Raw genomic sequence first — 16,141 nt, 5'->3', positions numbered from 1 at the left:
CTTAGGGCTCTCCAAGGACTGCCATTTGTACCACTGGGCTCAGTGGATTTAAAATGGCTCACAGCTAAGACTGTGTTTCTTCTGGCCATTGCCTCGGCCAGAAGAGGGTCAGATTTGGGGGCTCTTTCATGTCGCCCCCTATTCCTAATTTTTCATAGGGACAGGGCAGTGCTGCGCACTCTCCCTGGGTTCCTACCTAAGGTGGTATCTAGTTTCCACATCAATGAGGAAATTATAGTACTGGCCTTTAATTCCCCAGACCTATCTGCTGGTGAGGCCTCCTTGGATGTGGTACGGGCTCTTAGGATTTATGTTGACCTTACCAGTTCATTTAGGAAATCGGACTCTCTGTTTGTCCTCTATGGTTTCCATAAGAAGGGTTTTCCTGCCACTAAGCAAACCTTGGCAGGATGGATTCGCATGGCGATTTCTGAGGCTTACATTCATGTGGGCCTGTCTGTACCATTTTCTCTTAAAGCTCACTCTACTCGGTCTGTGGGTCCTTCATGGGCAGTTTGCTTTGGTACCTCTGCAGTTCAGCTGTGCAAGGCAGCCACGTGGTCTTCTGTCCATACCTTTGTGAGGTATTATGCATTTGATACCTTTGTCTCTCAGGATGCTTCCTTCGGACAGCGGATTCTCCTTCCAGCGCAGGAGCGTCCCCACCCTTAAAGGATACTGCTTTGGGACATCCCCAAGGTGTCCTGTGGATACCCTATGGACCCTGATGTAGAAAATAAGAGATATGGTAAGAACTTACCTTTGTTATCTCTATTTCTACGAAGTCCATAGGGTTCCACAGCACTCCCGCCCTGTTGCACCTGTACTGCAGATGGGCTTTGATCTGGTTAACGGTTTTTCCGTCTCCTTCTGGTGAGAATGTGATTCTTGTGTGTTCCAGACTTTCTTCTCTCTCTTTGTTCTCCTCCTTCGGCCTATGGCTTGTTACGAAACTGAGATGCCTTGGCTCGGGGGTGGGGTATAGGAGAGAGACCCCAGTGCATCCTGGGAGGATGAAAATTTAACTCTGTGGTGTCCGGTGCCTGACATCATCACCAATCTCCCAAGGTATCCTGTGGAATCCTATGGACTTCGTAGAAATAGAGATAACAAAGGTAAGTTCTTACCATATCTCTTATTTTTTCAATTAAGAGATAGACTTATCAAGTCCATGGTGTTGCTGCATTTAATTACAAAACATTATGCAGTGACTTACGTATGAATCAGTGACAAATTTTGTCAATACATGTAATATTTTCGCCATTTATTTATATTTGTGTCTTACATCAATACAGGAGACCGAATTATTAGATTTACCTGACATATTTATCCCTATTGTTTATTGTTATTCTTGATTTTACTACAAACATATGTTTCAATGCATGAATTCTTTTATATTTATTTTTATATTTGTCTTTGGCGCTTAGCACTTTGAATTTTCTTGTTAGCGTAATACATTTTGATGATTCTGCTTATGTTTATATTTAATCACACGGGCACCTTTTATGCGTGTTAAAAAGAATTGTGAAACAGTTTAGATGCATCAGAGTGGTGCTATGCACTGCAACTTTTAAACGGCACATGTGGATACTGCAAATGCCATATATACTGGTAAGACATTTATGTCTTGACTCATATTCTGACACAGTATTGTCATCACTTTAAGATTTGTCTAAATACTCACCATTAATGTCAATTTTGTCAAATTGCTGCAATTCTTTGCACGTAGCACCTTAGTGGGTTTCTGATAAGATAATCATCCATTTGTGTATATATTACATGTGTCAACCGTACAGCTATATGTAATCGTTGTCATCATTTATTATTTTTTGAGCATCACATAGTGCTATTTTGGAATAACAATTGGCTTAATTATATAGGTAAATTGGTAAATTCTAGTAGGAGATTTATACTACAAAATTGTAGTTCTACATATTTGTGAATATTAATGAGATATATATTAGAAAGATAGGACTGGGGTAGTCCAGGACTGGTTTGACATGTAATAATTGTATTGATGTAACATCAACACAATTATTACATGTCACACCAGTCTTGGAGTGCCGCAGTCCTTTCTTTCTATTACCTATTCATCACTGAAGGCAACCAAGCAGCTGCAGAAGTGCCGGTCCACATTGTGAATATATATATATATATATATATATATATATTATATATACTATTTTTTCATGCCATCTTGTTTGCCCCCCTCTTTTTTCATTAGAATTTTTTATATTTGTTAATAAAAGTAAATTTTTAATAATCTTTTTATGACATAGTGTGCCCCACCTATGAGAGTTTGCTCTTTTTCTCTCTCTTTCGTTAACCCGGATCCTGGTATGTTGGGCTACTGTTTGGAAAAAGGAATAAAAAAATGAAATATGTAAAGGCTAGCAATGAGTGAACCCTATAGCCTTCAACATAAAATGAATACTTCTCATGAACTCACCTCTGCCATGAATTTGTCTACAAAGGCTACCCTTTCCCTAGGCCTTGGAGAAGCGTGGCGGCTCCAGAGGTGGGGTTGCAGCGCAGTCCAATATTCAAATAGGGGAGCCACACCAACTGTCATCCCAAAACAAATGAGCATCCAAGACAACAGTTGTTAACAGTACATACAATGCAGGACAAGTACATGATTTATAAACATTGCTGCATAACACCTAAATAAGCAGCAGGGTGTCAGTAATCAGGCTTTAGGTGCCATTGTAAATGAAAGTAAAAGTAAGGCGAGAAGAAGCACGTGAGGGAAGAGGACCCTGCTCGCGAGAGCTTACATTCTAAAGAGGAGGGGCAGACAAACAGGAGAGACACAGAGGGGCTAGATAGTGAGGAAGAAGCATAGAGTAGTGGGTTAGGATGAGTGCTGGAAATCATTGAGGAAGAAATGGGTCTTGAGTGCCCATTTGAAGATTAAGAGCCAGGAAGCCAAGTGATATAAATATATATATATATATATATATATATATATATATACATATGTGCTATGTATACTATCAAATTACTATATGAGTCTGAGGGGTCTATTTACTAAGCAGTGTTAGGAGACAGAGTGAAAAGTGATAAGGTGCCAGCCATTCAGCTCCTAACTGCCATCTCACAGGCTGTGTTTGAAAAATGACAGTTAGGAGCTGATTGGCTGGCACCTTATCCCTTTTCACTCTGTCTCCTAATACTGCTTAGTAAATAGACCCCTATACGATTCTAACTTTTTTTCTTCTTTTTTTCTTTATCTATATTATTGGACTTCACATATACAATAATAAAAGAATATTGATCCATATTATTTGACTTTTCTCTGGGTATTAATAAATTGAAATATTTAAAAATGGTAAAAGTCTTCAGAGAAAATTTCTGTAGTATGTCTTTAATATAGTTAACTAAAGAATTGATTTTAATACTATTGGTGAATCAGAGTCGCATTACATTTAGGTCCTAATTCTCAGCCGCGCACACCTCTGCTGATGTCAGATGCAGTAAAGATTGAGTTGCATCATCTCAGAAATGTATCTGAAATGTCCTGGGCAGTGACTTGGAGGTGGCTATGTGGAAGCACAAAGATGGTCCGTCTTATGGGGACATTGAAGTGGGTTTCTCAGTCCTTGCACACTTACAGCTGTACACCAGGGAAGGGCTTGTAGTGGTTATAGCATAAAGTTGCACATATGTGACCGGCAAAACATGCACACATGGACACCCCTGCATCCGACTCAGAATCAGGTCCTTAAACTCTCCCTATTTCTTCTCTCTTTAATTAAAAGCTCACATTTTTGCTATATAATAGCCTCTCTATTTTCAAAGCTCCCCCAGTGAGCAGTGCTTAGCCAGAAAGCATTTCCTACTTACAAACAGCTTTTATTTCCATTAAACTTGTCATAGAAAGTGATCTAAAGAGCAGTTTTCAAAAATGCCTTAATGCAGATGTGGTAATATGTAGTAAAGGGAAGAGGGGAAATGGGAGAATCCTGAGCACTAGCCACCAATGATAATATAAATAATTTTTTTATAGATTATAGAATACAACTATGAGGCAGGCCAAATGAATAATTGTGATGGTGCACCCCTGGAGTTAGACGTAGATACCACACTCTCGGTTTTGGGGGCACTCAGCCTATATTGGTAAAATGTAACTTTTGTTTTAATAGAGCAACAAACATACACACACTACACACACACACATACACACACACACAAATACAATCCGTTTGTCTACAATTGTATTTCTAGTAAGCATTTCTGGTAAGTAATAAAGTAATAACAAGAATGATCCACTTGATAACTAGTTAAGATGCATAAATACTGTATTTGTATTAGAGATGAGCAGGTTCGGATCTAAGAGATCCGAACCCACCCGAATTTGGGGGATCCAGGGCGATCCGAGCGCAGCTGGGATCTCCCTCCCTGCCCCGGATCCCTGACACGAGGAAAAAAAACTTGCGACCCCTCTTTCGAGTCGCGAGGTTTTGTTTTCAGCGGGTCTTAATGCTGATTGACTGAGAGAGCCGTATGTCACGGCTCACAGCCAATCAGCGTTCAGCCCATTGAAAACAGCACAAAGACAAAAAAGAAGATGGCGCCCATCATCCCCCGCCGCCGGCACCCCCCTGCGGACGACACCGCCGGCACCCCCACTGGCAGCATCCCCCACTGCCGAAACTCCTGCACTGCTGCCCAACGTACTGAGGACACCGTCAGCGACCCCCACACTGCCGACACTCCCACACTGAGGACACCACCAGCACCCCTGCACTGCCGACACAGTCAGCAAGCAAGCCTGCACTGAGGACACCGCTGGCACCCCCGCTCTGCCGACACCGCCGGCACCCTGCATTGAGAACACCTCTGCACTGCCGACACAGTCAGCAAACCTGCAATGAGGACACCGCTGGCACCCCCGCACTGCTGACACAGCCAGCAAACCTGCACTAAAGACACCGCTGGCACCCCCGCACCACCGACACAGCCTGCAAACCTGCACTAAGACACCGCTGGCACCCCTGCACTGCCGACACAGCCAGCAAACCTGCACTAAGACACTGCTGGCACCCCCGCACTGCCGACTCAGCTAGCAAACCTGCACTAAAGACACCGCAGGCACCCCCGCACTGCTGACACTGCTGTCACAGTAAGTGCACTATTGATTTATCCAACCTACACTGTATCCATGTTGGAAAATTAGAAACAGAACTGCCACATGTTTGTGCTGCCCACTGTGTCACTTAGCTTAGTCAGCCAGCTAGCTGGATGCAACCTTTTGGCCTTAACTAGATGAAGCATATAATATTGTGAGGTGGTCAAAATGGATTAGAAATGACTGGAAATAAATGTTATTGAGGTTAATTATACTGTAGGAACAAAAACAGGCCCATTTTATGTGATTTTAGCTGTTTTTATAATTTTTTAAGAAATTATCCAGATCCAAAACCAAAACATGAAAACAAAACACGGAGGTGAGGTTTTGGCAAAACCAATCCAGATCCAAAACCAGCGTAGATCCAAAACCAAAACACGGGGGTCGGCGCACATCTCTAATTTGTATCAATATATCAAATTATTATATAGAGAGGTCATCTATATGCCAAACGCCAGTCAGAATGAAAAACAGTTAACAGTACAATCTTCACACTTTAATTCTATATTGCAATTAATGAGTTTTGCGATTTATGTACGTATTAACATGTTACAAAGAGTTTTATCTTTGGTAGCTAGAGACAGCAAACAGAATGGCATGAGATTCCAATATCTCAATTAGAATTATGTGGTGGACAGAGATAATCCAAAGTAAAGATGTTTCATACGAACATGATCAGATAGAATAGTCATAAACATGTATTATCATACAGAAAGAAAGCTAGGCATGAATGTGTTCATATATACAGCCTTTAATGATATAGATTCAGCATACGGTAGCCATTCAGATATAGGTTATAATAAAAAAAACATTGTTTTTCATTAATAAATAATTCCACAGGTGCAGGTAACAGTGATAGGAAAGTGTGTGAGGTAGGTAGATGCTGTACACTGTTTATTGTAGGGTAGTGAACAATGTGTGAGCGTATCTCTCTCAGAGCCTGAGGTGACAATAAGTGTAGGAGTATCGGCTTTTAGCAATCTCTCCTGCTGGGATCCTGATGTGACACAGTGCAGGATCTCAGATAGGATAAGCTCATCAGTGAGAGTATCCATAAAGTAGAATGTAGTGTATTAATTAACTTAAAGAGTGAAAATGTAGTGTAAAATATAAAGATAATCACGGTATGTACTCAGTGGTCTATGGACCTCATTCAAACTTGTAAACAAACCCGTTGGTTTGCATACAAACAGGGCTGGCTCTTGGGGCTTCTGACCAGCGCGGTCGAACAGAGATAGAGGACGCACCCCTCCTAACCAATGAGATTTCAGCGAGATAGTCCTGTTTTTCAGGCACCTTCCCGCTGTTACACCTGTGGACAGAAGTGTCCCGGGGCAGTCAAGAAGTTGGGGACCCCCACTGCCGCAGATGCACGGCGGTGTCGGACTCCGAAGAAGCTCCATTCAGCCCAGCTACTGATGGAGTGCTGGGCTTGCCCCCAGCCTAACGTTAATTGGGAGGGGTGCCATACGGGCAAGCCCCCAAATAGCATAATTTCGGGGAATGGCCTATGGTAATCAGACCGATCCCCCTTTGAAGCCGCTCGCGGGGATAAGGAGTGAAACCCTTCACATTCTGCACAGGGTGCTGCTCCTCCAGGAGCCGGCCCTGCATACAAGTCCGATGGTGTGTGCACTGTGATGCTGTTTTGAAGGCAAAGGGTAGTCACACCAAATATTGATTCAATTTAGAGTTCTCCTTTGTTCATTCACTTTGCACTTTAATAGATTAAAAAAAATTATTAACACTTCTATTTTTTAAAGCTTTCTTACTTTGCAGCATTTTTTCCACACCTGCCTAAAACTTTTGCACAGTATTGCATGTTAGTATCACGTCTGCATCCAAAGACACAGTAGCACTGCTAACATCGCACAACTCTGAATCAGTCCCTATGCTGCTTTCTGCTATTTGCAAGAAGCGGTGAACAGCAGGTGAGCGGTATCCCCCTGCATACAGTAACAAGAGCCAGAAAAAGAGTGTGTGTTTGTTAACAGGCAGGGAGTCTGGGAGGACTGTGATTCCTAGGCAGCACAGAGTCTCATTCAAAGACGTCTGCCCATGAAGAAAGATACCTGTGATTTGCTTTACAATAAGCTGCTGACAGGACAGCTTGACTTAGCTATGCTGCCACTGGAGTCCCGCTCGTGCACACCGCGGACTCCTCTCCAGTCACGCGTTTCACCTTGGACTTAATAAATAAATTTTATCCATTGGAAGTAACTTTGAAGGTACAGTCTGCAGTCTGAGATTATTTGTGATTTATATAGGGCATCAAAGACGGGTGCTCATGCATTTGTGTGTACTGAGTGATCATGCCTTCTAAATCCATTTGTAATGTTATAAATGCTGCAAAAGATTGGATCACCTGAATAAGAGCAAATATTAGAATGCTTTATATTTAGGGGCACCTTCCCGTGTACCTCTTAGGTGGGATGCACTAACAACACAGAAAACAGGGAGAGAAAATGGGAACTATTATATGGAGAAATACATTTTATTGGTTGTCATTTCACCATATTTTTTAAATGTGGCATTACATTACTTGATATATAAATAGAATATTAGCATAACACACAAATGCATTCACTTTTTTTGTTATTTCAATACTTCTAGTCTAGTAACAGAATTGTGCAATATAATTTGAATGCTAGTGCTCTACATCGCCATCTGGTTGCTAAGAAGCTTATTGCAGCAATATACAGTGAACTCTAAAGCACAAGTTGTATAATGTAGTGTGGAATTTAAGAACCTGACATAACAGAAGCTGCCTGTACCTACAAACAAGAAATATAGGAATATGGGAGTTTAAAAACAGATACATTATACTGAGATACAACATATTGTAAAAGCAACACGTGCATGGTTCTTCTTTCTGATCAACTTAAGAACAATCTGTTCCATTATAGACCAGGAGATACACTATGGTGTTCCCCATTCTGATGTTGTAAAATAATAATTGATCACTGTATTCCAATTTAATGTATATGTATATACATTCACACTCACTCTTACATAAAGGAGGACAGACCAGGAGTATGATTTGTTTATATCCCATCACTCTTTATGTTTGGTGTTCTTTACACCTATCTGTGAACAGCACAAACTACCCTTACACTAGAGACAAGAGAAAAGCATTCCATGGACTATCCCCCTTGTTCAGCATTGGTCTGTGGAATGTCACATGTGTCCCCATTGATCTTAGAAGTTCCGTGTAGAATTCACCTTTTCTTCTACTGAGAACTCCCCAAATGTTTTTCTTCCAATCAGACTTCTCTCTTATTATACCCCAACTATACAATAGAGCGGAATTAACTGACATGATGATTTGTTTTTGTTGTGTACATAAACTGCAAATTCTGTCATACTGAATGGCTAAGCAAAAACAGAACTGTACCAGCCTGGTGACTGGTCCTAAGTCACACTTTATTCCGAATACGGCCTTGAATGCAGCAAATGCATGCCCTGCAGTCAATATATGCAACTTATAGCTGTTATGAGCGATTCTGGGGTGTTCTCATGTTTGTACAAGCATCCTATGGGTGTGCAGCCAGAGCTACAAGCTATTGTGTGTACAAATTGTGCACCCCCATTTTCAGTTGCATCTTCTGCACCAAGCATAGGATAGGTGTAAGCGCAATTACTAGTGATGACCGCTGTTTCCGCAGCAGGAGGGCTTGGGCTGGTGTGATCTCATAGATATATACGACTCAAAATATGGGCAGATAGTCCCATCATTTAGGACTTGCTATCACTGCATGTGACACAGAATCATTCCCTAAGATTGTATAGTCTCAAATGTGCTCCTCTGCAAAGTAGCCTGCTCCACCTAAAAAATCTATTGAAATGCAATTTCCCTTCAAAATGACCCATATCTACCTAATAAATAGCATCTCTTATGCTGGCCATACACGCTACAATTATCGGGGCGATCAGCCTGATATCGGCGGATCGCCCCGATAATTGTAGCATGTGTGTGGGCGACCGAGGGTTAAATATTGCTCGGTCGGGCATGCAGGATTGTCCAGCATGCCTGTCCGATGCGATATTTACCCGGTAACTGTCAGCCGCATCGGGCAGTGTATGCCCAGCGCGGCCGACAGACAGACATTTCCTGTGTTCCTTCCTACGGATGTCTGACAGACATTTTATCTGGCTGTGTATGCCCAGCATTAGATATATTACTGCCCTCATTTTATCTCAATAAACCTCCACAAGGCATATTTTGTTTGTAAAGTATGTAGTGCTGGATTATATTATGCCTGTAAAGTTTTGGGTTAATTTTACCATGTTGCAATTTTCACTACAGATTGTTTGTCTTTGTATTTTTACAAGTTAAACAAGCAAGTATTGTTGTGACAGAGAAATGATAGGTTATTTTTAGCTTAACATTAGTGTAAAATTAATATGTATATTTTAATTTATAACAAAACCAGATCCCCTACTCCGTGACTACTGGGTATATGAAGGATCGCTTACAATGCCACCTTGCAGTGAAGGCGTTACATGGATATTATTCCGATATCCTTTGACAGTGTCCCAAACCCAGGTGAGTACTCGTTCTTAATAGTTTGTCAAATATAGGGGAAAATTGACACATAGCCGTGTTTTGCTAGAAAAATCATTGCTCTTTTAAATTTCGAGCATAAACATGATTGGAAGCGGCAGGTTTTTGAACGTGACACTTAGCAAGTAAACACCATAAACTCTAAATACAATTGACCTTTTACACTTTTATTGCATTCACATGCTGTGAGATTTTATTATAATTTAGTGTATCTTAAGATGGCTGATTTTATGTTTTTTTTTAATTGGTAATAGGTTTTGCTTAATGTATACTTTTCAGGGTTATTTCCTAAAATCAGTTAGGTTCATACTTGCCTACTTCTCCCGGAATGGGCAGAATAGTGGATGCTCCTGGCCACCTGGAAGAGCAGGCAAGTCTCCTGAGCCAGCTGCCATCCTCCCACAAACCCGGACAGTTATACAGTGAAAGAGGGCAGGCTGGGCGGCTGATGTTGTGATTCACCTTGAATTTCGCCATCACGTTATCCCCCATAGTAATCACGGCATTGTAAAGCGAGGCTGGGACCATGATGACATCACGTCATGACACTCATCGGTCCACCCACTTTCCTACAACACGCCCCCTGCTGAGTAGACCTGGCAACCAGGAGTATGGATAAGTTTCCAGATTTATACATAACCGATATTAGTTCTCTGAAAATGCACGTTTTTGGCACCAACTTAACTTTACGTACTAATGATGGCTGTAACTGCAGTCTTACATGTTACAGAGCTGTGTGTTAGGCATTAAATACACATGGTTATATTTTACCACCCACTGCACAGTTAAGTAGTACAAGAAAACAAATCGGCTATACCATAGAATGCTGTTATATTGTATTGAGCATTAACGCTCACTTGTCTACTCTCCTGGCTGAAATGTCTGAGAGACTGACACATTTTAAAGGAGTCCTCCTGGATGAGTGGACTGCTCTCATGCATCTCGCAGACTTCCCTAGCAAGGTGGGCAGGGCCGTTGCTTGGGTGTTTGGCGCAAGCTCTGCAAACTATAAATTTGTGCCCTCTCTCCCAGCTTTTATATAGGGACATTCCACGCAGTCAGTGCACCACATAAAAGGCGTGTGGTCTCACAATAGTACCCCCAATTCATATTACAGTAGCACAATCTTATTCACATTCACTGAATATAGTGCCCCTGATTCACATTACACCACATAGTAGTGTCCCTTATGTCACTACACACAATAGTGCCTCTTATACACAATGCCCATGGTAGTAGTGCCCCTTACACAATGCCCACAGTAATGGTGCCCCTTACACAATGACCACAGTAGTGGTGCCCCTTACACATGATGACACAGTTATAATTCCCCTTACACATAATGACACACAGACACACTATACTTATCTGAAACCCTGCTTCTGTGCCCACCGCTGTCCAACAGCTTCTCGTGCTTGGGGAGCCGCTGGGCGCCCGCTGGTAACAAAATCTCAGCGGGCGCCTGGCAAATGGAGAAGGCGGCAGTGGTGCCTTTCCAGCCTGGCACCTCCCTGGTATGCAGGGCCGATTACCATATCGTGCTGGCCCTGGCGACAGACACCCTCTCTGCCATCTCCTGGGCTGTTAGAAAAGCAAACAATTTTAGCAAGTAAACCTATATGATATTATTAGGAAAAGCTGTATATTACAGAGCTCAATTATATACCTAAATATATGACAGTATAAACTAAATAGTTAATTCATTCAGGCAGCAGTGCATGAGTCAATGCCCATGCCCCTTATTTATCATTCATGTAAACTCATGTACAACATTGCTATTAGTTTGAGACAGGCCTATCTTAGTACGAAAGCAGATTGCAGCACTGTTTAGCTTGGGTGGAGTTAATTTTAAAGTAAAGGTGACTGCTCGATAATGCAAAGAGTGTTATAGTGACCCCCAGATAATATAGAGAGCGTCGCAGTAACCAGCAGCTAATGTAGAGCGCACTACAGTGACCACTAGATAATGCAGGGAACATCCCAGTGACCATTAGATAATGCAGGGAACATCCCAGTGACCGTTAGCTAATGCAGGGAACATCCCAGTGACAGCTAGATAATGCAAGGAACATCCCAGTGACAGCTAGATAATGCAGAGAGAGTAGCAATGACCGTCAGATAATGCAGGGAACATCTCAGTGACAGCTAGATAATACAGAGAGAGTAGCAATGACCGTCAGAAAATGCAGAGAACATTCCAGTGACCACCAGAAAATGCAGAGAGCACTGCAGTGACCGTTAGATAATGCAGGGAACATCCCAGTGACAGCTAGATAATGCAGGGAACATCCCAGTGACAGCTAGATAATGCAGGGAACATCCCAGTGACAGCTAAATAATGCAGAGAGAGTAGCAATGACTGTCAGATAATGCATAGAGTGTAACAGTGACTGACAAATTTATTTATTATTTATTAAGTTTCTTAAATAGCACAGCATATTTCATTGTGCTTTACAAATGGAAACAATATTAATAGAACAAAACTGTGTAGTAACAGACAGACATAAAGGTAAGAGGGCCCTGCTCGCAAGCTTACAATTTATAGGGAAATAGGGATGTAGGTGATACATAGTGCAAATTGGTCCAACCAGATTGCAGAGGTTCTTGGTGAGCTTTCACACAGGAAAGTTGGCCTAGGGTTAGGAGGATGTAAAATTGAAGAAAGTGAAAATATGTGATAACATGTGTATACTGTAAGAAGGGTGTTAGATAGGGAAGCTATAGTATGAAGGTCATGTGGGCGGTTCTGGAATCTGATAAGCTTGTCTGAAGAGGTGAGTTTTCAAGGAACGCTTGAATGTTTGGAGACTAGAGAAAAGTCTTATTGTGCGTGGGAGGGCATTCAACAGGGTCCTGTAAAAAGTCCTGTAACCGTGAATAGGAGCAAGTAATGCGTGCGGAAGAGAGACGCAGATCTTATGCAGATTGGAGATGTCGGGTGGAAGAAATTTTGTCATAAGTGAAGACCTGAATGTTTGTGTGGTTTGGTTAATAGCTTTATGTTTGAGTGTAAATATTTTATATTGAATACAGTAGAAGACTGGTAACCAATGGTGGGACTGACAGAGTGGATCAGAAGACAATGTACGTTTGGCAAGGAAGATCAGCCTTGCATCTATTTTTGGGAAGACCAGTGAGGAAACTATTGCAGTAGTCAATGTGGGATATAATGTGTGCATGGATTAGAGTTTTTGCAGTGTCTTGTGTAAAATAAGATCACATTTTTGCTGTTTTTTAGATGCATGTAACATGATTTTGAGACAGATTGAATGTGGGGAACAAAGGACAGTTCAGAGTTAAGGATGATACCTAGGCAGCGGGCTTGTGGGGTAGGGTTGATTGTTGAGTTGTCAACAGTGATAGAGATATCAGGTTGGTAACTACTATTAATTCTGTCTTGGATATTTTAAGTTTCAACAGGCAAGATGCCATCCAAGAAGACAGAGAGACATTCAATGATACGGACCAGCACAGATGGTGATAAATCTTAGGAGGATAGGTAGATTTGAGTATCGTCCCGGTACAGATGATACTGAAAACCAAAAGAGCTGATTAATTTTCTAAGAGAGGTGGTATAGATTGAGAAAAGCAGAGGACCTAAGGCTGAGCGGTACTCCAACTGATAGAGGTAGCGAAGAGGAGGCAAAATCAGAAAAGCAAACAGTGAAAGAGCGATTTAATAGATAGGATGAGAACCAAGAAAGGGCTGTGTCTTGAAGACCTAGGGATTGTAGTGTTTGTACGAGAAGAGAGTAGTCAACAGTGTCAAAGGCAGCAGAGAGATCTAGAAGAATAATAAGTGAATAATGGCCTTTAGCTTTGGCAGTGACCAGATCATTTACTACCTTAGTCAGTGCTGTCTCTGTGGAGTGTTGGGAATGAAAGCCTAACTGAATTGGATTCAATAAGTTGTGCAAGTTAAGAGTGTATGTGAGGCGGGTGTAGGCAAGTCCGTCCAGTAACTTGGAGGGGAATGGGAGCTTGCTGATAGGACGGTAAATTGAGAGAAACTATCAGCAAGAACTTGTGTTGATTAATGTCTCAATGCATGAGTGGAAATAAAACCAAATAAAATAAACAGATACGCATGTATGTATGTATGTATGTATATATATATATATATATATATTATACTTTGTCATAACATATCAGACTTATTTCATACCTACTCAAGTTCCATTGCTATCCCAGGTTGAAACAGGATAAAGTCAATATCCGGTGGACGCGGTGCCAGCACCGGTATCCCAATGCCTCTCACATCCCGACATCGGCATCCCGACCACCGGGATACCGAAGATAAGTATCGGGGTGGGGGTGAGTGTTAGGGTTAGGTTCAGGCACTAGGGGGGAGGTTAGAGTTAGGCATCAAAGAGGGAGGGTTAGGGTAGGGAGAGGGGGAGGGTTAGCATACCAAACAACAAGTGTCAGTATGCTAGCCCTATCGGGATGCCAGTGTCGGGATTCTGAGAGCTGGGATCCCGACTGCCAGCATCCCATACCCAACCCGGTTGAAACAGGCAGCCTATGTTATTTGTAAAGATACCTCGTAACATATATGTATATTTATTTATATATAAATTGAAAATAGAGCGCAGCCAAATTGAAAAGATGATTTGCAATTTAATTTTACAGTTCAGCAATGGGTGGATCGGATACGGCCATAAGTGTAAAAATGTAGGTACATTTTCAATGCCTGTTGTGTGTAATATTTTCAGAAACAAGTTGCAGATTTCTAGGATTTTTTAACCATTTAAATAAAAAAAAAAATCTGCGCCGAGATATCTGTGAAAGATGGGGCTTTGCCTCATTCTGAGATTGTGCGACTGCCGTGTGAAATGTGTGGTTACAGGCACAGTGTTAGTTTAACAGTTTTAGCAACACCCTGAACTTACGTTACACAAATGCCGAAATCCTAAGTAAAATAAAATGACAGATAACATTATCATTCAGGCCCATACTGCTTAATTGTCATTCAAGTTAGATATGAACATCAAACTTCTATAAAATGATGTGTTATTCATTTGAATTCTGAAATATGGAATAAAAATAATTATTCTAAAACAATCCCTTCCACTAGAAATCAACACGGTATATAGGAGCTAGAAAGATACAGCATGCCACATACTTATGACAATGATTTCATTGATGTTTTTTCTGGATAAAATTCAAGACCAATGAATCCAAAATGCAAAATAGAAGAAGGAAGTTCACAGTGCTGTTCCTTATTAGCAAGTCTTATAGACAATGACTTATTTGAGACCAACGTATAGTAAAAAGAAGGAAGACTGCTGGGTGTACTGTATATCCTTTGTGCTTATAGATCACTGATTAGTAATGATGAAACCCAAATACACAGGCACTGTAATTCACGGCTGATGAATATAAGTAAGAGCGTGAGCTCACAGTTATCACTTCCTTCGTCTAATTGCTATGCTTCTTATTGCCACAGGGAAGTTATTTAAGTTATTTTGTTTTAAACACTTAACTGGCTAATATTTTTTTTAAAAAACGCTCAGAAATTGTCTGGCTTCTTTCTTTATGATTGAATTAGGTCAAGAACATTATTTAAAACTTATCCAAAGTGATTTTATTAAAAAAATATATTTTTAAACACATTAATATAATTTTTGTTAAATATCGACTGGCTAAATATCGGAATATTGATCATTGTGACTTTACATTTCCATGATGGCTGCTCCTCTCCACAGCTGCCGGGTATACACTAGGAGACTGAGGGCTGGTTCATATACATTTCCCCGGTGGCTGCTTCTCTCTGCAGGGGGAGGGTGCAGAGGGGCTGGGAGGTCCCTCTGCCATTGGCAGCTGCTGGAAGACAATGTTCCAGCAGCCGCCCAGTAGGCATTTACTGACTGGTCGCAAGGTTTGCAACCATGTGAGGTAACACACAGCTTGGCGCGGTCGCAAATGATGCGGCCACATCATGCAAGTGGTGAAAAGCAGTAATCTTAGGTAGGTTAAAAAAAATATCTCTACCCCAGGTACTATTTACTGGAGCCCCAGTCCTGCTCCTTGTAGCTGTTTTATGGGGGAAAGTTGGTGAAAATAGTTTTAACGGGGGATCAATGAGAAGCCACAATCATAGAGTATGGCGGATTAGACGGTAATGCAGCTTTAAACTGGCTCTCTCAATAGGCAGCTATTTTTTGGGCTTAATCACTATTAATCAGAATGTAGCCTAGAATTTCACTAAAACCAGTCTAGTCACTTGTTTAGTTTATACTGGAATTAAAAGGCTGCATATTGGTTTAGACAAGTGGAGGACATGGACCGCAGCAGGCGACTGTGCAGGAATAATATTTGTATCCCCTTCGCCACCCACTGTTTGGTATTGTCTAGTGTAGAACATACTGTAGCATGGATAGGATAGTGAATTGAAGAGCAGGTTTTCTCAACGTGTGGTACATGTGCCCCAAGGGGTACTTCAA

At 41.4% G+C, this 16,141-nt stretch overlaps 1 protein-coding gene across 1 annotated transcript in view; it reads left to right on the top strand.

Annotated features, from left to right (window-relative positions):
- The window catches only part of CA8 (carbonic anhydrase 8 (inactive)), a 121,004-nt gene that overhangs the window by 86,701 nt on the left and 18,162 nt on the right, over positions 1 to 16,141 (top strand). The window contains exon 7 of the mRNA XM_088469353.1: positions 9,565 to 9,677. Within this exon, the coding sequence (XP_088325479.1) occupies positions 9,565 to 9,677 (113 nt within the window). The remainder of the gene's footprint in view (positions 1 to 9,564; positions 9,678 to 16,141) is intronic.

This window comes from Taudactylus pleione, unplaced genomic scaffold (genome assembly GCF_031769625.1).
Source record: "Taudactylus pleione unplaced genomic scaffold, aTauple2 ptg000090l, whole genome shotgun sequence".
In the NCBI taxonomy this organism is placed as follows: domain Eukaryota; kingdom Metazoa; phylum Chordata; class Amphibia; order Anura; family Myobatrachidae; genus Taudactylus; species Taudactylus pleione.
This window is presented reverse-complemented; position numbering and strand designations above follow the sequence as displayed.